This window comes from Melanerpes formicivorus, unplaced genomic scaffold, assembly GCF_026170545.1.
Source record: "Melanerpes formicivorus ecotype bairdi unplaced genomic scaffold, bMelFor1.0.p_v2 SCAF_15, whole genome shotgun sequence".
In the NCBI taxonomy this organism is placed as follows: domain Eukaryota; kingdom Metazoa; phylum Chordata; class Aves; order Piciformes; family Picidae; genus Melanerpes; species Melanerpes formicivorus.
Genome location: NW_027142367.1, coordinates 3,455,649 through 3,483,583, shown reverse-complemented (window position 1 = coordinate 3,483,583; position 27,935 = coordinate 3,455,649). Strand labels below are relative to the sequence as shown.

General features: G+C 43.4%; 1 protein-coding gene and 1 long non-coding RNA gene across 3 annotated transcripts; one reads left to right on the top strand and one right to left on the bottom strand.

Moving 5' to 3' along the window:
* The first annotated feature begins 13,755 nt into the window (after positions 1 to 13,755).
* IRX2 (iroquois homeobox 2) lies at positions 13,756 to 19,963 on the top strand. The gene is made up of 5 exons (XM_068147476.1): positions 13,756 to 14,094; positions 15,874 to 16,279; positions 16,722 to 17,465; positions 18,209 to 18,276; positions 19,006 to 19,963. Exons 1-4 carry the CDS (start codon positions 13,852 to 13,854, stop codon positions 18,250 to 18,252), a joined length of 1,437 nt encoding a protein of 478 aa, XP_068003577.1. The 5' UTR covers positions 13,756 to 13,851; the 3' UTR covers positions 18,253 to 18,276; positions 19,006 to 19,963.
* A 1,694-nt stretch (positions 19,964 to 21,657) lies between these two features.
* Positions 21,658 to 25,250, bottom strand: LOC137445758 (uncharacterized). 2 transcript variants are annotated; one of them, XR_010988482.1, is made up of 4 exons: positions 24,993 to 25,250; positions 24,599 to 24,748; positions 22,215 to 22,427; positions 21,658 to 22,118 (listed from the first exon to the last, which is right to left on the bottom strand). It is a non-coding gene; the product is annotated as an uncharacterized lncRNA (long non-coding RNA). The 2 variants fall into 2 exon arrangements; XR_010988481.1 differs by lacking the exon at positions 24,993 to 25,250 and having other exon boundaries at positions 24,599 to 24,909.
* Between the last annotated feature and the right edge of the window lie 2,685 nt (positions 25,251 to 27,935).

Genomic DNA, 27,935 nt, shown 5'->3' with positions numbered 1-27,935 from the left:
CTGAAGAGATAGGAACTATTTAGGGAAAAAATATAGGTCTTTTTTTTTTTTTCAGAAGAACAATCAGAGTTATCAAAGCAATAAAAATTAGGTAAAAAATAATATTAGTACAATTGTTGTGTCATTGTGTAAATCAGAGCTACACCTTCCTGATAAAAGCATAGCTCTGTTAGCTACCGTGATGTACACATAACAAAAGTGATGTAGGCTTTGAAAATTATTCTAAGTTTTTTGAGGCACATTGAGAACAAAGGTCTCATGAGTGGATGGAACTGTTGATTAGAAAGTCCACATCTATTTACTGAATGCAGCTCATTCAGAAGATTTTTTTTTTTTACATTAATTTTGTCATGTTTTGAAAAAGTCCAAATAAATTATGTCTTCAAATCCTCTTGTATTCACTCTTTTGTTATCACACCCTCTAATTAAGAGAATATGAATAGCTTACAGAGGCACAGATTTCTTTTACAGAAGCCATGGTGATCTGTCTCCATCATATTATTTTCAGTTGGGTCTTTTATAATTCTGGTTTTAATTAACATTTCAACCAATTTTCTTGGTGCTAATGTAAGAATTCTCAGCCCTGAATTTCACAGAAAAACCTTTACAGTGAAATACCATTGGCAATCAAACTGCTCTCCAAGAGAGCAGCTATGCAATTCTGATTTGTTTTTTTGAATTCTTTTGACTAATATTTCATTCTTCAATTCTTGCTTTCACAAACCAGCATGCTGATTTTTTTTTCATATTATTCTTCACCTCCCAGAATTCAGTTTGCTTCTATTTCTTCCCTAACATTACGTTAAAGAAATTCAGCTTTACTGTAAACCCAAACAAATTTTTTTCCAGGAAGAGGCCGTAGACAGAAGAGTATTACATATGGAGTTAAGAAAGAACTAGTGGAAGGACTGAGAGAGAACTCAGCAATCAAATTACAGAAAGTTAATAGTATGGTAGAGCAGGTTTCCTGTATTTCCAGTAGGAGATGGATCAGTTTTAAGTACCTGATGTTAAGCTTCAGCTCTGCTCATCATGGATGTGTAGGACTCTCAGACATATGACTTGACTGAGGCCTTTTTTGTTCAGATGAACAAAAAATGATCAGACTCTGCCCATGGTTCAGACAAATCAGTTTATGTCATCCATTTCCTCAAAATACAGGAGTTCCAGCATAGATAAATATGTAGGGGACAGCTTTTACAGTCTTTCAGGCTCTCTGCTGTTTACAGTCACAAGCCTAGGAACAGAGTCCTTAATCAGGACACTATGTAGTCAAACTTTCAGAATAGCTTTCTTTTATCAAACAGCAACTGCGGCAGGGGTTCAGACACTTACTAGCCCAAATCATACCAAGGTCAATGAGGTATAGGCTTCTAGCTATGTCATTGTCTTTGAAAATGTGTTTTAGGCCCAGATGCCTTCTTGAAGCAAAGCCAAAGTGTTCCCTAAACTCAAAGCCAAGATGCTGGTGTAGCTTCTTCAGACAGATCTTAGCCACAGGAATTTGCCCCTCTGTGGTATTTTGATTATGACATGTCATCAAACCAACTTCCCCAGCCAGCCTATTCAAATGGCAGTTCTGTGATCTCTTATATCTATCTGCTGGTTGTACGCCCAAGTGTCCACAGCACTGTATGTTACACAACATCTACACAGGGGAAGCACATTCCACAGATTTGATTCCCTGGTCATCCAGGCTGGCTGGTGATCATCACAGTTTCCTTCATACTCCCAAAAGATTATTTTTTTGTCTCAAATGGAAAGAAAAGGTGGTTGTTTTTCTTCCCAATCCAGGCTGCCATTGAGTGATGAGTGGAGGCACAAACCCCATCGCTGTATAGCAACAGATCCCAGAATTGCAGAGAGCAGAGAATCTCAGAAGTCCTCCCAGAAGTCCTTTATTTCTGCATTGTAGAATCCCCAGAATTACAGTCAGAGTCCTGGAAGCCCTTAACAGACAAAGGAGCTAACAGAAGTCCCAAGGATATATCCCTTGTAGCATTAGCAATGTCTATGGTAGCATACCATTTGGCCTCTTTGGATTCCAGCTCATACTGTAGCTCCATCATGTCTGGCACTGCTGCACTCATAGGTGGTGTTACTTCATTTAGGGCTCGGTAGTCTACCGTCAGACGCCAGTCTCCATTCTGCTTCCGCACAGGCCACACTGGACTGTTGAAAGGTGAATGAGTTTTGCTGACAACTTTCTGACTTTCCAACTGACGAATCCCTCCGCTGAAGCCCTTGCCAGAAAAAGTAGCAAACTCATAGAAGCAGAAGTCCCCAGAAGCCCTAACCCCAAACCTGCATTTAGGTCAGAGTGGCTGTTTTTGTACTCTTTGTTATCAATCCCTTAACCAGTTATCAATCCCTTAACCAGTAAAACCCAACAACATACATAAGAACCAAGAAAGATCTTTTCCCAATTAGAGGTGCCAGCATGTCAAGGAGGTGGCTTCTACAGCATGTTCCAATCCAAGGGTGCCAATGTGAGGATGTTGTCCTTGGCACACATGGAATGTTATTGTTTTGCTCTGTGCATCATGCTAAGAAATTGGTCAGCTAAGGAATCCTGCACTCTGCACGTGTCCAGCAGCTGCCCTCAGAATAGTGGCTGCAACAGGTGTGCAAGCTGAAAGAGGCTTAATCCTGAATCCCTTATGTTGACCTAGAGAGCACAAATAGCCGAATTGTGGACTGCATTTATGTGTGTATTGTTCTCAAGCTTTATCCCAGAAGTTAATGTAAAGTTTACATTTTATCTACAGCTCCTAGGATGAAACAGGGTGTACTGCTTCTCTGAAATTAATTTTGTCTTATATATGTCTTACTTGACATAACTTCTTTATATTGTTCTACTAAAATATAGAGTTATATATCCCATAGAATAACATGCATAAAAACAAAGCAACTTTTAATTGCAAAGCTCAGTAAAAATGTTTAAAAGTACAGACTATAAACACAATGTTTAGAAGTAGAGACTATTCAAGTATAGTATTCAAAGTAACAATCCACCTTCTCTCGGGGAGGAATGCAACCTCTAGTCCCTTAGTTGAACTTCCTCTCATGTGGTTGCTGACCTCCAGGCATGTTTTTAAAGAACCATGAAAGATCAAGTTATCAGCATCAATGTACTCTAGAGAACTAATCAGAAAGAGCTTTGTTGTAAATATTGACAATGGAATACCAAAAAAAAAAAAAAAAAAATTAATTAAAATAATTAAATGCAGAGGCTATATGAAGGAAACAATTTCATTAACAACAATACAACAACAGTTTTAATAGAAGTAGCAGGGGGGAAAAAACAGTCTAACTGCTGATACTTTCATATGCTTTAGATATGAAAGGACAGAAACACAAGAATGAAGTGATCATTCCTGCCCAAACTCAGAAACTAAATTTCAAGGGTCTCATTTAGTTCATTAAAGCAGGGAGGAACATCACAGTACTTTATTGTCTCATCACTAGTATAAAGCTTCGTTATTACACATACGATAAGTGGATGTCTTTAATTTGCTCCTTGTACTGTGGCTCATTCTGCGTAAAGTTTCACCTTGTGTGTATGCTTAGCAGCTACCTATACTGTGTCCTGCTGTGAACTTGGTCCCAGCTCTTGCCTGGAAAAGTCAGTTGCTTCCATGGCTTTTCGCCTATTATTTTTTCCTTTGATTCCTCTGTATGTGTCATCTTTTTTATGACCTAACTTAGGCTGAAAGTCTTAACCTGAAAAACACAATTTGTGTTTCGAAACTTCCTAGCAGATCTGGGTAGTTCTGTTAGCATTACTACCCCCTTGCTAGTCTTCATATATGCGTCCTATTTAGGAGTTAGGAGCAGTCCTTTTAGCTATGCATTTGTGCTACACCTCGTATTATGGAGAGTCAGTCTGTATAATAATATTCAAGAGTATCTTGGATATTCAAGAGTAATCTTGAATATAGAGGAAATAAGTACTTTTTTTCTTTTATTTTTAAACTTCACTGAGTTTTCCTATGAACACTATTGTGAGCCTGAAAACTAAGCAACAATCATGGCCTATACGTTCTACTGACTGAGGGAACAGAGTGGTGACTTTAAGAGAAACAAATTTGGTAGACAGTATGTAGCCAGCTTAAAAAGGGAGTAAGTGAAATACTAATAAGACTAGCCCGAAATAAAAGTCACACATTAATTTCTAGTGTTAGTGGAGCAATAACATTTTTAAGAAAACTCTGTTAAAAATAAGAGACCTGAAAGAAGCAACTCCATTGTGTAAAAACAGAACAAACAATTACACCACAGAAAGTGTATAAAATGCACTGTTTCTTATTTCAATTGAATATCTGAAACAAGCATATTTAAAGGGAAAACATTCTTTTATAACCCATATATTTTTATGAAGGTTAGAATTAATGTTTTATCCCTTCACATATGATTTTTAAGCAAGATAATGGAAATATTTTTAGTGGATAGTGTTCACAAATCTGAACGACTGAAACACAAAATGTGTTAGAAACTAAATACCTAGGGGGGGAGGGAATTAAAATAAATAAAATTAACTGATGTACAACTGTGTGTATCATATTGATTGCAATTCTGCAAAAACCCCCTTACCCCCAAAAAATATACATGTTTATAATAGTGGTGCTGAACAACTTCTTAGTTTATTTACATAATTAAGGGGGGGGTAGCTTGCAAAGAAATCTCATTAAATATCTGGGGTGTGTGAATATTGAATTTAAGTTCAAAAACAAGAGGCAGCTCATTACTTTTTTTGTGAGATTATTCCTTTTGGAAGGTCACAAAGGCAAATGCACCAGTGCCAAGTCACAGTGCATCTGGCACACCATTACTCCCTAGAAAATCTCAGCTAAGTTAAGGTAAGGGACTAGGAGCATGGGAGGGAGTAAGAGAAAAGAAAGAACTTTGGGGTGGGGTTTTGTTGTTGTTTTGAGAATCCAACAACATTGCAAAACTAAAAGATTAGAACATTATAGAAATTTTTATGATCCCAGGACATAATTATTTGAGGCAAAATGTTGTAGTGAAGGCTGGCGATTAATCAGTTGTTCTTTATTCCCTTCTTTATCACTTCCTATCTTCCATGTGCCAGGATTCCCCCAAATGGGTCCCAGCTGAAAGAGTCAGACTGGGTGTTTGCACGAGAAATAAAACTTAAACATTGTGTACCTCTGCTGTTTGAAATAACAACATCACATAATTCTCAACAACAGTGTAAAAAAAAAACACATGTTCAAAGTGCAGTGGAGTCACAACCTTCTAGAACTTCAGTAATTTGCAACTAGGGAACATCCAAGTAAAGAAAACAAGGATCATCTCATTACTTGTCTATTAGAGATATATTAAAAAGTCATGTGTTTGAGCACTGAGACACATAAACCAGAATTTATTCTCTCTTGATGTGAGTGAAGAGATTTGCTCTTTTAAACTCCTGTAACCTACACTTCAAACATAACATCACCCTGAAAACTGGAGAATATCTGTTGATTGGTTTGGTTGGCATTAGTTTAACCTAGATTTTTTAAAATACCTCTGTCAAGTTTTGTTTTGTTTTGTTTTGTTTTTTCCCCAAAATGTCTTATTATTTGCAAAATAATACAAGCTCTCCAAACGTTCCATACAGTGAACAGTTAGTCCTTGCACAGTATTTTAGCCACAGCAGGATTCCACTTTTGTCCTGAGCCGAGCCAAATGACAAAGTCAGCATCTCATGTTATTCTTAAAACCATGATGGTATTAGAAGGTATTGAGGCAGAACTCTCCTTTTCAGGTAGTTTTCTTTCCTGCTGATGGAAATGAGTCAGATGTATGAGAAGAAATGTGCATGTTTAGACTTCTCAGTGGCTATCATTTCCAAGATGAAATCTGCACAGTCATAGTTTGAAAAGCTAGAGGCCAGATGGTCTGTCTGCCCTTCCTTTACCTGATGTAAATGAAAGTTTCAAACTTGCTTCTACTGGCGATCTACTCCAGCGCTGCTACAAAGCCAGGAGAAACAGTGAGACTGTTTGAGTAAACCCAGATAAAACTTTTAGCAACTTAGAAATAGCATTGTGTATTTTTAGCTTGTAACAATATTCAAAGAAATATTAGGGGATGGAGGGATGGACTGTTATTGTTTACCAACTATATATGAAGAGCTAATATTATGAAAAACCTTCCCCCTAAAATTCAAATATTCTAACTTGGAGTAAAGCTTGAAGGTAAGGAATAAAGTTATAAACAACAATAAAACCCCCATAATTTTGTGGTGATTCCTTGACTACATGTAAGGAACACTGGAAGTTCAACATTTACTTAGAGGAAATATCAATGTAAAGAAAAATAGGAAATGAAGAATTTCAATTAGTTCTTGATTCTATTAATGTAAGAAAATGTGTAACTGTTATAAAGCTGCCTGAATGTGAACTATGCTGCATCAGTTCTAAGTATATATATTTTTTTTGCCTCATGGTTTTCCTAAATACATAAATATGTTGTAGTTTTCTTGACTATGACTACAATTTTTCTGTAATTTTTCTGTCTTTTTCTCTGTCAGCTTTTGGAAATGCACCAGCAACCTCAAATGACTCTACAGAAAATGAGGACAGATGGTTGTTCTGAAAGAGGGAACTATCTCGTTTTAAATGGATACAAAGAGATCTCAAAGTTCAGGAATATTCTTTTTTGGAGAGAGTAGGACCCTCTGGTTTGGGAATGAGGGGTAGGTTTGTTCTAAAAATGTGTTTCAGGGTCTGCAAATGAAGGATATGCATACGTGTATCCACACACAGAGGAGGGTGAATGTATGAATGTATGAGAGAAAGGCACAAAGCAGGTGAGCAGGTGCTCTCTAGTGTTAAAAGCAGTGATCAAACAGACGATAACAATTACAAGAAAGGGAAACAGACTGCCATGAGGGGTTGTAGAGTCTTCTTCTCTGCGGGTATTCAAAACCTGCCCGAATGCATTCCTGTGTGATCTACTCTAGGTGATCCTGCTCTGGCAGTGGGGGTGATCTTTCGAGGTCCCTTCCAACCCCTAACATTCTGTGATTCTGTGGAGGGGTCTGACAGAACGACTTCAAAATTGCCTAGAACATTTTTAACCCTACCATAAGTATGAAGAAGAACCATCGGGAGATATCTATTTATACACATCTATTCCAGGTGAAGAACCCCCAGGAGCCTGCCTACCAGTGCTCTTTGGGCACCGAAGTGCCCAAACTTACTTGTTGAATATTCCTGCATCCAAAGAATACATTTTAATGTGAGCTTCTAATAAACAAATAAAGCAAACCTTCAGTTAAATAGTGTCACTTTTCCTTTGTATATCACCCATGCTGCCAGTGTACAAGGTGCTGGAAGAATTCAGCCTCCCACTAACTCTGAAGCAGTCTTTCCGAGACGTGCTGCCCGAGTACAAAACCCAAAGGCAAAGTTGTGGGGTTGATAGCTTGGCTCCAGAGGAGGCGGAGATGGGGAGCGCTTCTCCACCCGGCACAGCATGTGTGTGAAGGCCCCTCCATAGCCTGACCCGCCAAGCCAGCCCTGCCTCTCCCGATGGCTCTGTCCGCAGCCCCGGAGGGAGGCCCACTCCCTCCGCCCACTGGTCCCCCTGCCAGTGAAGATGGGTCACACTGATTTAGCCCATTCCGAGCTGTTCAGTGCCGCTAGCACCAGCATCGATTCTAGGCTCTGCAAGAAGCGGCAGCGGCTCCGCAGGGGAGCGCAGAAGGCGGGGAAGCCGCTGCAAGCACCTCGCAGAGAGCGGCGGGACTTTCCGTGCCTCTGCCTGCACCGCACTGGTTACTGACAGGCTCGTTCGAAAGCCAGATACACTGGTTACCTTTTTTTTTTTTTTTTTTTCCCCTTGCCCATTTTTCCTGTTTCCCCCTTAAGAAGGAGGAATTATCCCACCTGTGGATCGCACACTTGTCCAGAGAAACTGCCTGCCTTTCAGGTGAAAATATCAGCCTCCAGGAAAGCTTTGGAGGTCTTTTATCTTATACTTAGGGATACATATTTGCTTATATTTACCTAAGCAGAAAATGACTAAGACTCTTAATAACAGTGTGTCTTATGGGAAATAACTTTTCTAAGCCTCAAATCTGTTTTTTAGAGATCGTCTTTAGTTTTGTTTTGTTTTTTTCCTTTCTTTAAGTGTTCACCCCAACAACGTCCCAAAAAGTGGGATCTAAATCCTCGAAAAGACATGGCCCGTTATGAGTGCAAAATATCGAAACCACAGACTTCTGAAGAGGGGAGGGGGAAAAAAAAAAAAAAAAAAGAAAAGAAAAAAGAAAAAGAATCTGCAATATGTTTCATATTCCTATGCGTTTGCCTGTTGTAAAGAGTCGTCTAAATTCTCAGTGTTCCCCTGAGCAGTTCCTTCGTTCAGTGCATTTTGAAAATGCAATCTACTATTCTGCTCGTACCGAACTAAAAAGGAGGGGGTGGAGATGGAGGGGTGGAAGCCCCCACGAACAAACAAACAAACAAACAAAAAGAGGCATAAAGAGGAAAGAATTGACCGTAACGCATGCGAACAATCCATCTTTTACTGCAGGTATGACGGAGTGACACTTAGATAACATTGTTAATACAAGTAATGACCGAGATGTGAGAAGAAACCTCGAGGACGGGGCTGACAAACCTTTCGCCGCCGGTGCTCGGAAGAGCTGAGAATCCATCGCCACAGCGCCCCCTCCCACACACAGCTCGAAGTAACGAAGCTATCCCGTAGATGAGGAAAGAAAAGTCCTTTCTTTCCTTTTCTCGCTTGCTGTTTTCCCCGCTCTCTGCTTTAACCCCGTGAGCAGATCTAGGACAGAACGGCTCTCCCAGCTCGTCCCGTCTCTCCTGGGTCGCAAAGGTCTCTCCTGAAAAGCCCCTCGCTTAGAAAAAGCAGCGTAAACAGGGCTCCTTTTACTAGAAAACTGGACAAGTCCGCTTGCACAGTATGAGTGTGTTATTTGTTATTTTTAAATACAATAGTCTATTATTTCACGTCGTTGTCTCCGGGAGATGGTGGCGGTCCCCCATTTCATGAGAGAAAGGAGAAAGCATTCCCAGACCATTGTGTGGTTATGTCACAGGAAACTGTTTCTGCTGCGCATTGTCTTACATCTCCAAATCCCACCAAGTTCCACTTCGTTCTGCCTAAAAAAGTTGCTGTGACCGGTGTCATGACAATTGGGCAATTGACATCGTGCGGGTAATAGGTGTGCGCGCCTTTCGGGCCCCAGGGAGCTCTCCCTAAGATGGGACAGCTCTCCCTTACGGCGAAGAGATTTTTATCTTTTTTCCCTTTCTTTCTTTTTCTTTTACCTTAGCAAAACTCGGGGTCTCGAGTGAGCGACCACCAGGCAACCGCCAGACCGCTGGATAGCGAGCGAAGGGCGAGCAGCCGCTGTGGCGGGTAGCGAGGGCTTCCGCAGCAGGGCAGTGGTGCGGTTCCCGCAGACTTTGCTCAGCTGCACTCGCCCCAAAACTTTACCCTCTGTCACTGGTGCAGGGCGATACAGCTAATAGATGACAAACCGCAAAACCTGTCTCCCAGGCCGACAATGAGCGGTAGCTGAAAGAGAGGCAGGGAAAGGGGCTGGTTCTCAGCTATCTTCTCGGCTGTGCTGAAACAAACTGACTTTAAAATTAAATAAATAAATAAATAAATAAATAAATAAATAAATAAATAAATGAAAATAAGAAAAGGCGAAATCACCGCTTAAAATCTAGGAAGGTAAACGTGGAACTGATGAATAGATTATTCAAATAAAAACGCAATTCGTAAAGTCTTAGTGTCTCTGTATAGGCATGTTAATTTGCCAAAGTTATTACCAATAAAAAGAGCATGTAATACTATTCTACTGTTTAACAGCTCAAGTTAGATGACTTTTTATTAGTAACAGGTAGTGCTGTGGGAAAATAGGTTTCGGCGGTGGAGCCAGGCAGATGAAAAAACCCTGCCCTCCGAAAAGCATTCAAATCAAACAGAGAGAACTCCGAGAAGAAGTTGAAAACCACCACATACACTGATCGATATTTAAAACCGATAGTGACACGGCTTTCTGGTCTGTTTATCGCAAAGACTTCGCCAGTTATATTTAAATAACCCTATCACCTATTGTGTAAAGTCAGATTAGTGGTGTACTTGTAATAAAATACATACCGTCTCTTTGCAGTGGGTAAATCCATTTCTTTCTGAAGCCATACAAAAATTATGCAAATCAAGGCAAGAACTTGTCTTTTGAAATGATAATATATTACTCCATTAATCTCTGATTGTGAAATTAACCCTGTTTCTGTATGTGAAACAATATTTTTGGGCTGCACAAATTAAAACATCAGAAATATAATCTGTTGCTCTGTGTTTGGAAGAAGGGGATTAATGCTACTGACTTAAACATTCCCTCTACTGAAATCACAAATACACATTTCCACAGAGGATGGAGACAAACCCGGCACCTACGATTCACGCAAATGGGTGCATATACCTAGCATGTATAACATATGTATATACATGTAGCTGTGTATGAAGATTTGTATCTCTCGTGTGTGCATGCATGTCTGTGCCTATCTGCAAACACGCTGAACTGAATTATATCAATTCTCCTGAGATCATGGTATTTATTTAAGTACTCTTCCCAAGTCATAACTGTAACACTCACTTAATAGCATTAATCCCTTGTTATAATGTAAACACAACGGCCATTGTATTCCCAATCTGAATTGTTCCACTAATTATTAAAGAGGAGGAACTAAAAGCAATCAATTCGTGTAGATAAACACTTACACCACTCCTGCTGGCAAGGAACAGACTTGGCTTCCCAAATAAAAATGCAGAGAGTATAGTACATTTTGCAAGGTATGCAAGTTGACTTAGAAAGATTCATGTACGACTTTATAATGTTATAATTAATTTTGCATTCTCAGCTCTCCAGCTGCTGCTCCGTTCAGAAGCAGAGCTCATATACTTAGAAAGCGGAACACAGGAATTGACTATTCAAATGTAATCACATGATATCGATCATTCCATAGAACTACTGAAATATGAAAGTGTTTCATATAAAGCCCTTGTTTTTAGAGTTTCTGTATGGGCATTCTATATGGGCATTAATTACTAAGCAGGGAGACAAATGTCTTTATTTGTAATCTGTTGCATTGAGTTTACCAGTTGTTTATCACTCTCTTGTCAGGAACTTGCGAGTTAATGACAAGACATACCTGTTGGTGTTAACCTCCTCTTCTCCCTCACCTGCTTTTTTAAGGGATTGCCAACTGATAGATCTGGATAGGAGTTAATCTGGTGTGACTGATGGCCAGATCCTTACTGCTGCGTGCAGGGGCAGGGGTAAACTGGAATATAGGTTTCACAGAAGAGGAAGAAAGGAAAGGAAAGAAATAAAAAATCAGGGACAAAAAGGAAGTGGAAAGGTCGAAATGCTTCAGACAGCACATGCACCCCGATACTTGACCATAGCTCCAGTGTGTCATTTTCAGCACTCTGTACGTGAGGCTATTGAATCTCCTACTCGAAGTGTATTTTCTTTATTAGCTGCATGTTTAATTGATTAACAATAGACTGGTTTGCTAACGCGCAATTCTCCAGCTATCGCTGTCTCCTGTCTTGTCAGTGGAAATTCCCTGGCATCCCTCAGCAACTGATTTTTCTCCATCATACCCTAAATGGAATTATCTCAGGTATTCCACAAAGTCAGCCGTGAACGTCAATTCACTTCATTTGGTTAAATACGGGCGAAGTGGTGGCACCTAGTTGTTGGAAAAACAAGACACCATTTGATGGCCTTTTTATTTTTCTTTTTTCCTTTTTTTTTTCCCCGAGAGCACCTAAACAATTGTTTTTTCCAGCTCGTCCCAGACTGGTAAACCGGCACAGGTTGCACATGAAGGGCTTTGCGGGAGACGTGGTGGCTTGCAGTCCCGCACCTCCGGCGCCCCAGCCCCTACCTGCCAGCCCGACCCTGCCCCACCCGGGCGACGGCAGCAAGACGCAAATGCGGGCAATGCGACACGGAGCGGCCTAGTGCCCCTCGGCCTCGCTGACAGCGGCTCGGTGGGGCACGCAGAACCCAACGCCGTCCCCCGGACCTGGGGGAGTGCGGCAGGGCGGGCGAGAGCCCCGACACGGCAGCAGTGGGGAAAGGAAGGGGATGATGGGACAGCCAGGGGCTCGCCAGCACTGCAACTCGACTAGTGAAGAAAAGGCCAGAGCTCGAGTGCGGGCAACTCACTGCTGGTTTCTGAAGGGTTCCTCCAGACTAAATATTAAATGAAAAAACAACAACAATAACCAACAACCAAACAAACAAAACCCCAACACAACCCAATAAAACAAAAAACCATGTACATGTATGTATGTATTTATGTTTGCACCGAGGAGACAAGAGCAGTGCCTTCGCCGGTCCTTCTGTATTCAGATTGGAGTAGAGCTGGCTGTGCTTAGAAGCTGGTGGTGGCCGGCCAAAGGGAGGGGGCAAAGGAAAATGTTACATTGTTTGGGAAATTAATTGCATCTCAGTGATATTCCAGGAGAGTTATCTGAAAGGGGGGAAGGGAGGAAGGGAGGGGAGGCAACTGGCCCCCGGAAGGAGTCACCCAGGCCTCTTCTCCATGCACCAGACAAGGAAGAACAGCAATGAAAGAAAGATGAGGGGATTTTTTTTTTTTTCTTTTTGGATCCCTTCATATCAAAGGCACTCTGTATCTTGACCATTTGTGGCAACTTATCAAACTATAAAGCTCTCACTGCCAAGAACTGAGTAATTCTGGATCTGCTAATCTGAGTAGTTACTATTCTCTCCTTCCATACAGGGCAGCTCTTATACAAAGTGCTCTTCCCCTGTACACTACCCAGCTCCCTCCAGTCTGGCCCTGCATTCCCACACGCCTGCAAATGCACTCATCTGAGGTACGTGTGTGTGCATATGGCACTTCAGTCAGTGCATGTGTGACGGGATATTTATAATACATATTGTTTTCTGTTACCGATGTAGATATAGAAAGAGTGAGCGAGGTGCTGTAACTGAAAGTGTGTGAAAGAGTATTTATGGCTCCGCGAGGCCGGAGAGGAGCTGATCAGCAGTATCATCGTTCGGCTTCAGCAGTGTGCTCGCAGTCGAAGAGGCTTGCATTACAAAGCCTGCCTTCGCTGCCTGCCTGCCTGCCTGCTTGCCTGCCTGCCGGCCGCGGGAGGAGACGGGGCCGAAGCGGGAGGGGGCGGGCCCGCCGCGCTATGCAGATGAGTGGCGGTGACAGACAGCTCTGTTTTCCAATGTCCCTCAGAAACTCGGGTGCTCCTTCCCTCAACTCTTCACTTCAGACTCTATACTTCCCCCAAAATACAGGCTCGCAGGCGCTGGGGGAGCTGGCTGGCTGGGAGAACTCCATATGCAGCAGCCACTTTTCTGATTTTGGAGGCTCGCATCTCTCTCTCCCCCTCTTCCCTTCTGTTTCTCTCCCTTTCTCTCTCTCTTTCTCTTTTTATTAACCCTCTCCTCTTCCGTCTCTTCCAGATGCCCTTTCCCTCAAGGCTAGATTTCTGACCGCTCGATTTGTTTTTCCTTTTTTGTGGGGTGTTATATTTCATTTTTTTTTCCCGGTCCTGTTTGTTTTCATTCTGACGGGGTGCGCATGGAGGGGAGCATATAACAATTCTAATTCTCTACATAACTGCACAGAGCCAACCGGAGAGAGAGAGAGAGAGAGAGAGAGGGGGAGGGAGGGAGGGAGGGAGGGAGGGCGGGCGGGAGAGAGGGAGAGTGAGAGCACGAAAGCAGCGCCAGGAGCAGCGGCAGCAGCAGGGCCGGTCACCCTCGCCCCCTCCCTGCTCCTGTGCACGCCAGTGCAAGCCATGTCCTATCCTCAGGGTTACCTCTACCAGCCCCCTGGCTCGCTGGCTCTGTACTCCTGCCCGGCGTACGGGGCCTCGGCGCTGGCGGCCCCCAGGAGCGAGGAGCTGACCAGGTCTTCGTCGGGATCGGCGTTCAGCCCTTACCCGGGATCGGCAGCTTTCACCGCCCAGGCGGCAGCCACAGGCTTCACCAGTCCGCTCCAGTACTCCACAGACCCTGCCACGGGATTCCCCTCCTACATGGTAACTACCGAAGAGAAACCCTCTCCTTCTTCATTAGCATCCGCATTCTCATCCTCATCATCTCCAGCCTCTCTTCACACACTCAACATCAGCCCCCGACATCACGTCGCACAGCCGGGCGCCCCGCACCGTCGCCACCTCCGCGCTGCCGGCGCCAGCCGCGCACCGCACCACGCCGGGGCCGACAGGGAGGCGGGGAGCGGAGCGGCGCGGCGGGCCGGGGCTGGGGCCGGGGCCGGGGCGCCGTCACGCTCCGAGCCCCAGCCGAGTGCGGTTCAGGCGGGCCTGGGACCAGGGCTCGCCCCGCGTTTCGCGGAGTCTTACGGGAGCCCTGATTAATAATATACGGATCGTCTCAAGCAGTTGGATGCTTTCATTCTCCCCCTTGCCCTGCTTTCCTTTTTTATTTTTAATCCCCTCCCCCCCCCCCCTTCTTTTCACTGTGGTAGGATAGAGGAGGGTTTCATTTTTCCGTTTTCTTTTTTCTTTCATCCTCCCCCCCCGCCTTAATTCTCTCTCTTTTTAAGTTGGTGTTTAGAAGCGATGCAGGTTTTATCCCCGTGTGGGTTTATTTACTTTTAGTGTGTTTTCTGCTAATGGTTTAACTGGATTTTCGGAATGAAAAGGAGCATCTGTTTGCTATCTGTGAGCTTTTCTTAAGCCCAGGATAGTTGTGGTGGCCTCAGTTTCGGATTTCACTTTCTTCTTACTAGTTAAAAGCAGCATTTGCAAATCCATGTGTGTATTCCGTGCATAAACTATATAAATAAAACCATAAATTGTATAAATAAGCTGCACAAGTAGACGGTTATATAGTTTTATAAACACACAGATTTAGACACGTACCTAGTCCGCACACACAAAGACCTGTGCACGGAATTTGAGATTGGAGCCGCTGTCGAGATCCTAGGAGGGGATAGCAGAGGGGTAACATGCTGCTCTTGCAGACTGACAAGGAAACTACTTGCTTTCTGTCTGTAAAATACGGTGTATAAATTGTCGTTCAGTCTTTATTCGAAGTGATACAAAAGGTCTGAGGTTCTGGCTTGCTTTCTTTTCCTGTTGAAAAAGCAGTAGGCGAGTGGCTGGAAGTTGCAGCGAGGCTGTGAACTGTGTGGGATACTAGGTGATGTTGCGCCTGTGCCTCGGCGATCTGTGGGATTCACAGAGGTGCTGGAAGTTAGCGAGTTCCTTAGCGATATCTTTAACTTTTCTTGCATTATGCAGACTTAAATAAGAGCAATTTAAACGTTAAAGGGCGAATTAAAATGCTAATTACATCGCATTTGAACAATTCGAAACGGTGCATATCTTCTGATTTGCAAATTGGATTTGCAATGCATTAGTGCAGTGAATTGCTAAGTGGTGGCTTTGTTGTATTTTCTATAGAAAAAAAAAAAAAAAAAAGGAAACATCTTTTGAACCTTTGAGAGAAATGTAGATATCAAAACGCTACCTGTAGGGCCTTTAAAATGTCTACGCGGTTCAAAAATTATATTGGGAAATATTCAATTACAAGAAGGTGAAATTAGTCAGAAAGATTAAAACATCGCCGATTTTAAGCTCGTGTGCCTGGCTGTGTCTGTGCTGGGTGGAGAAAGGGAGGGGGGGAGGATCACAACTTAATGGCCTTTGGGTGCTGCTTCTCCCCCCTATAGAATATGGATACAAGACACCATCCCGGGGAAATACAAATAAAACCGCCGATTTCGCCTTGACAACTTACTAATGGCTATCACCAATAACAAATTGCCAACCCCGCCGTTTTGTTCTGTCCAGGGCTCCCCTTACGACGCCCATACGACAGGGATGACCGGAGCCATCAGCTACCACCCGTACGGCAGCCCTGCCTACCCCTACCAGCTCAACGACCCCGCATATAGGAAAAACGCCACCCGCGACGCCACAGCCACGCTGAAGGCCTGGCTACAGGAACATCGCAAGAACCCCTACCCAACCAAGGGCGAGAAGATCATGCTGGCCATCATCACCAAGATGACCCTCACCCAGGTCTCCACCTGGTTTGCTAACGCCCGCCGGCGGCTCAAGAAAGAGAACAAGATGACCTGGGCCCCGCGGAACAAGAGTGAGGACGAGGACGACGATGAAGGCGACGGGACAAGAAGTAAAGAAGAGAGTCCTGAGAAGATGCCCGAGAGCAACGAAACCTCCGCGGAGGACGAAGGTGGGCGAGGGGTGACAGCGGGCGCGGCGGAGTGGCTCCATCCCACTCCGTCATGTCCCCGTGGGAGCGGGACAGCCATGAATGACGGGATGGAGAGGGAACGGGGGGACGCTGCCTTTAAAAAAAAAAAAAAAAAAAAGCCCCCCAAACGTTTCCCGTCCCGTCGCTTCCAGCTGCTCTAGGTTCTTGTTGCACCGCAGTGCCGGTTGCCAAGGCGGGCAGGGGGCGGCAGCGCCGTGCGGGGCGAGGCGGGGGGGTGCCTCGCTGGAGCTAGCCCCTGGGGATGGATGCGCCTTGAAACGGGATTGCGGGGAAAAGACCGGAACGGCCAGCGTCACCCTGCACTCCGCGGTGGCGGTGGCCGTGCTCGCTTCTCACCCGCTTTCTTTTGCCATCCCCCCCTCCCTGACTCTTCTTTTCTGCGCTCGGCGGACCCTTGCAGGGATCAGTTTGCAAGTCGACTCGCTGACGGACCACTCCTGCTCCGCCGAATCGGACGGCGAGAAACTGCCCTGCCGAGCGAGCGACCCACTCTGCGAGTCAGGCTCTGAATGCAAGGACAAGTACGAGGACATCGAAGAGGAGGAGGACGAGGAGGACGAGGAAGAGGAAGAGGACATCGAGGAGGATGACGGCGGCGGCGGGGAGCGCGACCCGCCGGCCAAGCCTGCCACCTCCTCGCCCCTGGCCGCCGTGGAGGCCCCGCTCCTCGGCCACCCGCACGCCGACGCCGCCCGCAGCGCCAGCAAGGCGTCGCTGGGCGGCCGCACGTCCCCTGGGCCCCAGACGCCGGCCAGCAAGCCCAAACTATGGTCGCTGGCCGAAATCGCCACTTCGGACCTCAAGAGCCAGACACTGGGCCAAGGCTGCCAGCCTGCGCCACTCTCCTCGGCCACCTCCGCCTCTGCACCGCACAGCGCTGCCTATTCGCCCTCCTCCCTCCTGGGGAGGCATATTTATTACACCTCACCTTTTTATAGCAATTATACAAACTATGGGAACTTTAACGCTCTGCAGAGCCAGGGAATCCTGAGATACAACTCCGCAGCAGTGGCTTCAAACGATGGACTAAGTCAGACTGTCCTAAATGCCAACTCTGTCCACAAGCAGAGCAGTGACTCTTTGAAAACAATCACTAACCAGCTAGAACAACACTACAGGCCCTCTAGTTATGACTCTAAGAAAGGTAGGTGACTTGTTTTCACTGATTTTCTTTTCCTGCTTCTCCCTCACCTTCCTTCCCTGACTTGTGCAAGTCCCTTTATACTCTGTAAAGACTGAAACCTTCTCTGGAGAAAACAGTGAACACACTGTCACCACTGCCACTGCCTAGAGAAAATGGGCAATAGTTTAATCTGGGGATTAAAATCGGCATGACACTGTAGTATTGATACCTGCCTCTAAGAACTGAGAGAGGAAATGTAAAACAGGACTTAAAGATCAGTCTCACAGGCTGCAGACACATCTTTTAAAAGTAATTTTTTTCAAAGGAAAACTGCACACAAAGATATCGAGAGAGCACTGGTATCACTGCCATCAATTTTTTTGTGTGTGCATGTTTCTGACAAACTGGACTTACTCTTCGTTTCCAATGTTCTGATGTTCTTTTTGCACTTTTGGCTTCAGATAATTGCTGACTTTGAACGTGAAATTATTTGGAGCACAACATTTTTATCAGATTCTTTTTTTTTTTTTGGTAAATTATTATTATTTTGTTGTTGATTTTTTTTAAAAGACAGTTTTGCACTAATATAATTGTCAGCTTCTTCTAACAAAATACTTGAGATAAGGGTAATTATAAAATATTGGCCAGCCTTTTAAGTGATCTAGCTATGAATTGTAAATGAGTGAGGGTTGGGACCTACACACACTGTATAATCTAGTTAGCTGGCTGTGTCCTGTGACTAACTGACGGTTATATTTTGACAGATCCCACTGAAGTCTGCACAGTAGGAGTACAACCATACCTATAGAAGTGCAATCACACAGCAATGCAAGTAAGTGAGAACATTTTCTATTACACTGATCATTTGACATCAGGTCTAAGACATGCTGCACAGTTCTGGACTTGCTTAAAGTTAATTTCTTGCTTCATTACTGAAGAGTCTGATTACAAAGTAAGACACTCTGTCCTGCTGGGTTTTTTTTCAGCCTCTCATTATGACTTTTTTTTTTTTTTTTTTTTTTTCCCCCTAGGATTTGCCTTATTTTAAAGTCAGCTTAGACAGTTCCCTCACCTTGAATACTCTTTGCTTGTGTAAGGCAAAGCTGTAATTATTAAAATCTTACGGAAAGAAAGGTTTACAAAAAATACCTGTGAAGGTATTGCTGTTAAAAAAAGAAAAAAGTGCCTGTGCTCACATGGCAGTACATTCTGAGTGAGGCTTCATGCAGTGACCATGTATTTAAAATAAAAAAGGATCATTATTAGAGACTGACATGCATCTTAAGTGGGGTATGTTGTCTGTGAATTGCCTCTTGCCTAGCTAGGAATGTCACTCCTAATACCTGCACTCTTTAGGGCTAAATAAACAGCCACAAACAAATCTGCCCTGCCATTTTTTCAGCTATTATTTTTCCCCTGTAGAAGAAACTAGATGAATAAAAATTTGCCTTATTTACTTTTAAGTATTTTTTTCTCCCCACCCCCCACTCCCCTCCATTTAATAGTGTTAGAGTGTAATTGAAGGATTTTTGGATGATCTGGTTTTTTCCTTGGTCCACAGGTAGGTGTCACAATTGCTTTGAAAAAAGTCAGCAAGCCATCATCTCTCCCCGAGCTAATATATATAACAAATCTCTAAATCCGGATCACATCTTGTGCCACTGTATAAAAGAAGACCACAGAGCACTATTAAATCTTCCGACTCTAATTATTAAACCAGAATTTTGTTGGACATATGTGAGTTTGCTGGTATAGTATAGTTTCCCCAATGTATGTGTGACTTTTGAAAACAGATCTGTTTTTCTCAGGATATCTTGAATTGATCACTTCATTGCCACGGTATATATTCAATAGGTGTGATAGGATTTATTGTAAAATTTATTTGTAAAAGATGTATACAGTAGAGATAATAAAGATGTGATTGGAGAACTTGAGTCCTTACAAAGTGGAAACAAATTTGATATTTATTTTTGTAATGATATAAAGCTTCTAGTAATTTATGCAAGTTGTATTGCAATGGAATCTGAACTTTTTGTAAATAAATTTTGCCTGGTTTTTATTTGAAACATTGATGGTTATACAATCTTTGGTTCTTTAACGAGAATTCTTTACTAATTTATATCTCTAATTGTAAATAAAAACAGACTAGTCTGCAACAATATGGTTGTTTTCATTTATTTTTCCCAAAATAATAATTCATTACTTAGAAAATGACAAACGTTGTAATTTCACTAGTAGAGCTTAGGCCATAAAATAAATAAGCAATTTAAATATGTTGCAAAGATATACTTTGCATAAATTAATTCCTTCTGGTTTGTTCCATTATACTTAAGCTTTAAATACACACATGTGTGCAAATATGTATTTGTGTACATATATATATGCATATACGTAGAGAGAGTGATGTGAATATATGCATGTTTCTTATAAACTATTTATGTTGGGTGTGAAGTAGCTCTTTATTTGGGTTAACATTCATTAAATCCACCATTCCTAGGGAAAAAAAAATAATTAAATCAGATATTACTTATTTCTAATTTCTTTGTTTCTGCTTCTTGCAAAGAAAATAAATTGAAAGTTCTCTTTTTTTAATGGCTCTCCCCCCCCCCCCCCCCCTTTCTTTATACCAGTAAACCGTATCTTTAAAGTCTCATTGGAAATCCAATTTGATTGGGCTCATAGAATCAGCTAACTAATCATTTTAATTTTTTAGTAAAATAATGGAAATCTTCATATAATATAATTTCAGAAAAGAAACGAACAATCATTTATTTCCCCCAAAAGATAAATTGAGTGAATATAACTTACGGTTATAAAACAAGAATAATAGCTTCTTAGATTGCCCTTTAATCAATCATACACTTATTTTTCAAGAGGCTCATCTATTTTATTCCGTGATTAATAATGTTCCAGTGTGAGAGCATTATTAGATCCCAGCAGGGGAGATCCTGAATGCTTTTAGCTGCTTTGGAATGGTCAGTTGGGGTTCATTATGGTCTGATATTGAACAATTTATAAAATCTTGTCTAAACATCTGCCAGCTCAGATAGGCCGATGTGTCTGAAGATGGGAAATTGCTGGACCAGTTGATATTGACAAACGGATCTCTCTCCAGTGGCTTTTTGTTCAGTGAAAATTAGTGGCCTCTTGCTCAGGTCTTGTTAGAAAGGGCATTTGAAAGTGATCTTAGATATTTCAGGCATCAGCCTTGGGAATGTTAACTGGATAAAGAGGTGTGCTGGTCTGGAGTCTGAAAATACGTTGTGATTATAATAAATACGGGTAAAGGATGCAGTTTTTCTGAAATATATATACACAATATCCATGATCCATCTTTGCTTGCACCACCATCCCCGCCCCCCTGCACCCCTCCCCCTTTCATATTTTACCCCTGTGAAGATATCCAAGTGATTGAGAAAATGCATGTGTTTTTCATCTGATAGGGCAGAGATTAATATTGTAATTCTGGAAAACTCTGGGCTCCATCTAGCTAAATATAAAACACTAAAGGTCTCTGCAGCTGGAGGCCTACTCACGTTTGTAGAATGATGCTTCTTTGCTACTGTAACATCCTGGTTTTCATTGAGGTAAAATGGAATTGTATCTGTGTGTAGTATAGTTAGACTAGAAGCTAAGTAGTAGTTCATTTCCACCCCCCTCCAATATTAGCATTTGATGTAGATGCAAATATTTACTATAATCATCCTCTACCATCTTTACTATGCACTTTAGGAAGACTCTACGGGGAGGTATTTTACATTGGGGAAGGTGCTTGAACTTTCTTTCCCTCACTCCTGCTCTTACTCCATCTGCCCCCACCACACACATTTTATGTTCCAGGCCTCTGTTGGACACAGCATGTACATTTCAATTGGTAAAAACCAAAAGCTGTGGCAGAGATTAAAAAAGGCTAACGACATTCCTTTGATGTTTATACGCCCAAAGACTTATAAAAGATTTCCATAATTTACCCACCCTTGCTAGTATTTAGACCTGGATTTCTTTCTGGAAAGAAAAGTAGAAAGACTTGGAAAACTTGCTTTTAAGTCTTCACTATGTATGTAAAACCAAATGGACTTCTCACATTCTCTGAGAAATTCACAAATGGTTCATGGATGCCAAATGATTTGGCAAAACCCCTTTTTTTTTTTTTTTTTTTTTTTTTCCCTTTTTCTTTCTTTCTTTCCCCCCCCCCCCCCCCCCCCCCAGAAGTAATTAATGGGCAAGAACTAATGTAATGGGCATATTCATTGTAATTTGAGATTTAATAATCAAAATTGGAAGCAGAAGGAAAAGTGCAGCCTCGCTAGATTATTGGCACAAACAATGTAATTATTTCAGTATAGCAAGAGAGAGGGATAAGTGATAAAATACATCAGTTTGTGTACAGTTTTATTTCATAACAATCCTAATCAGACCACTGGGATTAAAAAGTTACATCCCTTTCTATCTTTATTCTTTCTCCCCCCGACCCCCTCCTCTCTTTTCTTTGCTAGTTTGGGAGGGGAAAAGACAAACCCTTCCCTCTTCAGGGCCAGAGGTTTCATTAAAGATGATTTATTGAAATTCAGGCTTTAATCTCAGGTGGTATCCCGAAGGAACTGGCGCTGTCGTCAACTAGGAAGAGGGTCGCTTTCCACTTTGGACTTCCTGGGCTGCTTTTTCCCTCGCTCCCTGCAAATGTCAACATTTGTTCTCAATAAAAGAGTCAGTGTTTCAGGAAAGCTGCTCACCAACTGCCTTTGTGAGCGGAAAAAAAGCATCGCCCACCTTTGTTTGGCTGGAGACTGGGGGAAGGGATGGGGACGGAGGTAACACACAGCCTAAGTCAGCAGCGGACAGCCAAGCAGGCATACGGGGGAACTGCTACTCCCGAGTGGAGAGGAGCAGGCCCATCTCCTGGGGAAGTTCATATGAAGCGTAATGGTCGTCAGCTTTTCGCTCACCGCTCCTTTCGCATCTTGGCCGAGGACTTTTTACTCTCTGTAAGAGAGAGAGAGGGAAACTGTAGATAGTAACACAACCATGAACGGGAGGAAAGGAGCACTGCCTTCTTCCCAAATGTCCACACGAGGAGGAGATCTCCAAGTTTTGGGGGTAAAGAGTGATTTTCAGTTGAAGAAACAAATTGCAAGGTGCAGCGTCTGATGTAGCCCTACCTGGCGTCACACAACTCCCTAAAAGACCAACAATTAGCTCCTTAGAGGGGGTCTAGTAGCCCAGCTGCGAGGAGCCGCTCCGGTCCAGGGCCGTGACAAGAACCAAGCAGCCTGGAGCGGAGCAGTCCGGCTCTGCTTGGCTTGGCTCTGTTCGGCCCGCTCCTTCGCGGCCCCTCTGTGCCCAGCCTCGCTGAAACAAGGCCCAGACCCTCTCACTTCTCCCCACTGAGAGTTTCTGCCTCTGACACAAGTTACATCTCAGTTAAAGGCGGTTCAGACTCTCCGCGCCGCTGAGGCATGTGGCAGGGATGTAATCGATAGCGGGAGGATTTTATTGGTTATTAACTTTAAAAAAAAAAAAAAAAAAAAAAAAAAAAAGACGACGACAAAAGGTGGCATTTACATATGGGTCGATTAATTGCCTTCTCCAGTCAGACATTTCTCGGGTGTTTGGGCAAGCTTCTCACAACCCAAGTAGGCGAAAAGAGCCTTTCTGTTGTAGGAACTAAATAATAATTGATTAAAAATACTGCTATTATCAGTAATACATCTCGTTAAGTAAAACGATGTTCACCCCTTTGATTTTAATCCAATACCTAATAACTTAGTTATGTTTCCAGCTAGGGAAAAAAAAAAGTTAAGAAACAAAGGGGCGCATGGTGAATATTCAAAGTGCCCATTCATCTAATCCCAGATTATTATTCGGCTGCTCTTAGGCAGGCTCCTGATGAAACTCGCAGAGGGAAGGCACAATCGGCGCGGCACTCTCTGACACTCGGGCAGGTTGGAGCTGCAGACATCGACCCGGAGGCAGGTAGCTCTCGGGGAGCGTTACACCTGTGAGCACCCTGGACGAAGTGACAGCCAGGGTCCCGCAATCTGGACCCGTTGCTTCCCCAGCCATGACTCACGGGGAACATCACCATTTCACATCCAATGTGGATTTAGCCGGCTGCATTTTTGCCTGAACGAAAGTAAGGGACCGAGGGACGCGGCCGCTCTGCTTCGGGGGCAGCCACCGTTGACTTGCTCCTTTCGGGATTTGAGGATTGAAATGAAAGGGAAGGAGGGGAGGGGAGGGGAGGTCACCCCGGCTCAGCCCTCATCGGAAAGGCAGGAGCGCAGGTCGGCAGCGAAAGTGACTTCTACCCCCCGCGGATTTGTGTGATTCGTAACAGGGGATTTCAAAACACTCCCGAGTATTTGGGAGGGGCAAAAACAAATAAAAAATACTAATAGTCGTACTGCTCCTCGTCTGTGTGGCTACTGTCGCTACTCGGGTTCTTAAAAAACGCTCAGAAAGAAAAAAAAAATAAAAAGTGCATTTTTATAGGGAGATAAATTGACAATTTATTGTGTATAACTTCTGATCAATTATTAATCGTTAGTGTCAACATCAGGGTTATAATTACCTTCAGTTATTTAAAGGAATATTTATTTTTTTCTTCTCTCTGATCTGGTAATTAGTTAATGCTCTGGAGTAATGAATTCAAAGCTGATTTGATAATGATTGAGACAGGGTTTTTTTTTTCCCCCCCCTCTCTTTTGGCAGCCCCGCTCGCGTAGTGGGGAGGGGAAGGAGGGAGGTGTCTCCCTCGTTTGCAAAAGAGTCCATGTAAAGGCAAATCACGGCGCGTTTCACTTTTCAGACCATAAATAACTATTCTGGGAGGAAAGGGGCGAAATGACAAACAAATAGTGCGCAGCTGGGATGAATAAGGCCGATCAAAGATAGCGGGGCCCGACGTTTCCCTCAGCCGCAGCAGATCTGAGTCCCATAAAGGTGCCAGCAACTCTTACCTCTCTCCCCGAGATCAAGGGAGAGGGCGAGCAAGACTTGTTAACCCCCTGACTTCTTTCCGAGATCGTAGGAGAAGAGGGAAAAAAAAAAAAAAAATGGAGGGGACGGGGGGACAGAACGGAGTGAGCTGAGTATTCCTTGGTGGGAGAATCCTCAATGCCTTCGCGATTGCCCCAGGGAAGGGGGTGCATTACCTGCAGTCCGCGGATCTCCCGCCCAGCCAGAATAGGCTGCTCGGCAGGCGGCGGGGGAGCTGCTCAGAGCAGTGTGGGGCTGGGCTTCACTTCTCGGAGCTGGAGAGACGCAGCCTTGCGCCTTTAAACGATCGTGAACTCACCTCAGCCCTGGGGATGGGGAAGCAAGAAATTATTATTACATTTTTCTTTTCCTCCTTGCGGGAGCTCGGTAGAGCTTTATAATGAAGAAGAACAACAAAAGGGCAGCCCGCAGGGACCGTGGTTGCCGCCTTGCTTCCAGGTCTTGGGGCGTGGGTAACCCCCTCCTCCCCGGGCCAAGGACCTGGCAGCCAAAGGCGAGGTAACTACTGAAAATTCTTCCCCCCCGCCCCCCCCGCCCCACTCCTCATACAGGCGTGTGGCGCTGAGCCGAGGTAGATACTCCATTACTGCCTCCTTCCTCTCTTTCCTCCAGATCTCCGTTAAATTTATCCACAGACAAGAACTCGGAGCCAAAAGGACTTTTCGGTTTTAGCGTGATGAGGCTCTTTTTTTTACGGCAGATCTGCGTGAAATGGAATACCAATGTATAATGTTATATATTTGTGTTTTATATAAAATGTTTCCCCCCTGCAACAGAACTGTAGTGGGAATTGCAGTGCAAAATGCAAGTTTTAAAATTAATTCATCCTGACAGGTTTGACATCGCCCGGCTCCTTTTTTTCCTGCAACTCAGTCCGCAAATGAATGCCGCTTCCAGAGTGTATGTTTTAATTTGTCACATCAAGGCAATAAAAGGCAGCAATATATACTTAAGCCAGTTAACATTGTAATAACAGGTTTAAAGGAGCAATTAAATGGTAGTGAGTCGCATGTCTGACTTTCTATAGGCATTACCACATCAATGGTACCTTTTAGACTGACTATAACTTAGCATGATTGTCTCAATTAGTTTAGCTACATGATAGTTATTGTGAACTCTTTGTGAGTAATCAATGTTACGCAAGCTTATGGGAAGGACTCTTTAATGGGGGTGAGCAGGAGCTAAGTAACTTGGACGTCCTCTTTCCAAAAAAAAAAAAAAAAAAGGGTCTTTCTCTATTTTGTTCCCCCCCCCCCCCCTTCTCTTCTTGTCCTTCGTCCACCTCGAAAGAAAGAAACCGTAATTTATAGTCTCACGAATCTTTTTCCGAGACTGGTGTGTGTGAACGCAGACTTCAGGCAAATAACGCCTTCTGCCGCGGCTGCTAAACGAAACAGCCGCTTTAGTTCATAGCGGATGCGGAGACACCCCCGCCAAGCTTCTCCTTTCTTTTAGTGCTGTGTGTCGCGTCTGTTCGCTGTCACGATTCAGCCCCCAGCTACAAATAACCTCGAGGGATGCTCACGTCAAATGACACGCGTGTACATAACGCTAACGGGCGCCTGAGCTTCCCTTACTGACACCGAAGCCAGTCCGAATTCGGCCAGTGGCGGAAAGAGACCAGCGTGTGCACGTAAACATCAGAAACGGGTGCGTGGGGAGTGTGGAGCCAGGAGCAAAGAGAGGAATGGCTGCTAAGCAGGATTACAAATATGATATGATGCAGACAGAAAGGTCGTGCTGGAGCAACGGGCCGTTTGGTAACTTGCTAATTCTTCTACACCTACAGACTTTGTCATTAAATCCCGAGCCACGGGTGGCTAATGCAAAATGCAAAAGGCTGCAGATTTAGTGAGAATTTCGTGAACTGCTTCAAATCACTAACCAGTTCGTAATGTTTTCTGTCACGTGGAAAAAAAAACACAACAGCAAAGCAACCAAGCAAGCAAGCAACCAAAAACACCCCAACCAACCAAAAAAAAACCCACCCCAAACAAAACAAACAAAAAACCCAAACAAAAACACTCCACCAAAACCAAACCAAAACCCCAAACCAACCGACAAACAAAAACCACTAGAGAGCGTGTACCATTAAAAATTAAGATAACATGATGCAGCGATATTTCTGTTTGGTGAAGTTATTCTCCCTAGTCCTAACAATGCCTCACCATTAGACAAAACTGGGGTCAGCCTCAGTCTCAAGATTTCAGATCTGGAAGCTTTTTTTCTTTTTCTGTCTTTCTTTCTTTTTTTTTTTTTTTTTTTTTTTTTCTTAAAGCACATTACATTTCTGTCATGCTTTGCAGCAGAACACGATATCCCCAAAGAACCCAAAGAAGAAAAAGAATACTCTGACAGCAACCATTAGTTAAGAGTGCAATGAATAAACCCCTTGCACAAGAGTATCAGGACTAATTAAGATTCTGTTTAGCGGCCCTGGATGGAATGTTAATGTAGCTTTGACTAACAGGGAATAAGCAGGGGAGAAAACTGCATTTTAAGAGGAATGCTGGGGTGATAACATCTCTCACTTCTTCTGTCCAAGGTCTGCCCAAGCCTGTTACAAACTCATTATCTCAAATTACTCCTGTACTTCATTTTTAGAGGGTTTGGGCAAGATCCCCTGGCGTTGAAGCACTGCCTAGAGCCTCACAAAGCCAATACTCTCTAAGGGGATAAAGGCTGAATCAACCCACTATCTCTACCTTCGAGAGTTTGCTGGTACCAGTTCCTTGGACAAATACAGCCAGGATTCTGGAGGCAGATTAGAATCTATTGCTGGCGTCTCCTCTCAAATCCCTAAAGGGTTTTTGACCCTTTGAAGTTTCGTCTATTTTGCTTACACAGAAGTTTACATGATTAAGTCAGGATTTTACAAGGCTCAACAAGGCAAATTTAGTCACCTCGGAACACTCAACACCGAAAAAAAAAGAAAGAAAGAAAAAAAGTGCAATATCCAGTTGTCCTGCTGCTCATTTAGCTTCAGAAATACTATCATATTGTGATATTTACAAAGAAAAACAAAATCTGTCTTGCTTCATCAGGACAGTATTTGAGATAGTAATTCCCTCCCCCCTCTGTTCCAAATGATCATAAATACAGCTATGTTTCTTGGGGCGGGGATAAAATGTCCAGAAGTCCTTTCCAGTCTTTCTAACATTTTTAACTTGCCTTCTTCTTCAGGCAGTTGCATTTTCTCACCACCAGGCAAAGAGCCTGCCTAATCCTTCTCACTGAAGTAAACTTTTGCGAATGTTTTACTTGTTAAAAGCAGCCTAACATAATGCAAATCTTTGCTTGGAAGGAGAGGGCTGGGAATTAAAAGGAGAGAAGGAGCAGAGCTCTTTCTTGAGGAAGAGATACTTACTTAAAGAAGTCCTTTGCAATCAGAGCTGGTAGGCTGTACCTAGAGACTGCAGTTGCATCTGGCCCACCATACTTGTATCACCTTTTGTGGAATACAGTCAATCTTTCTCTTTGTCCTCTTTCTCT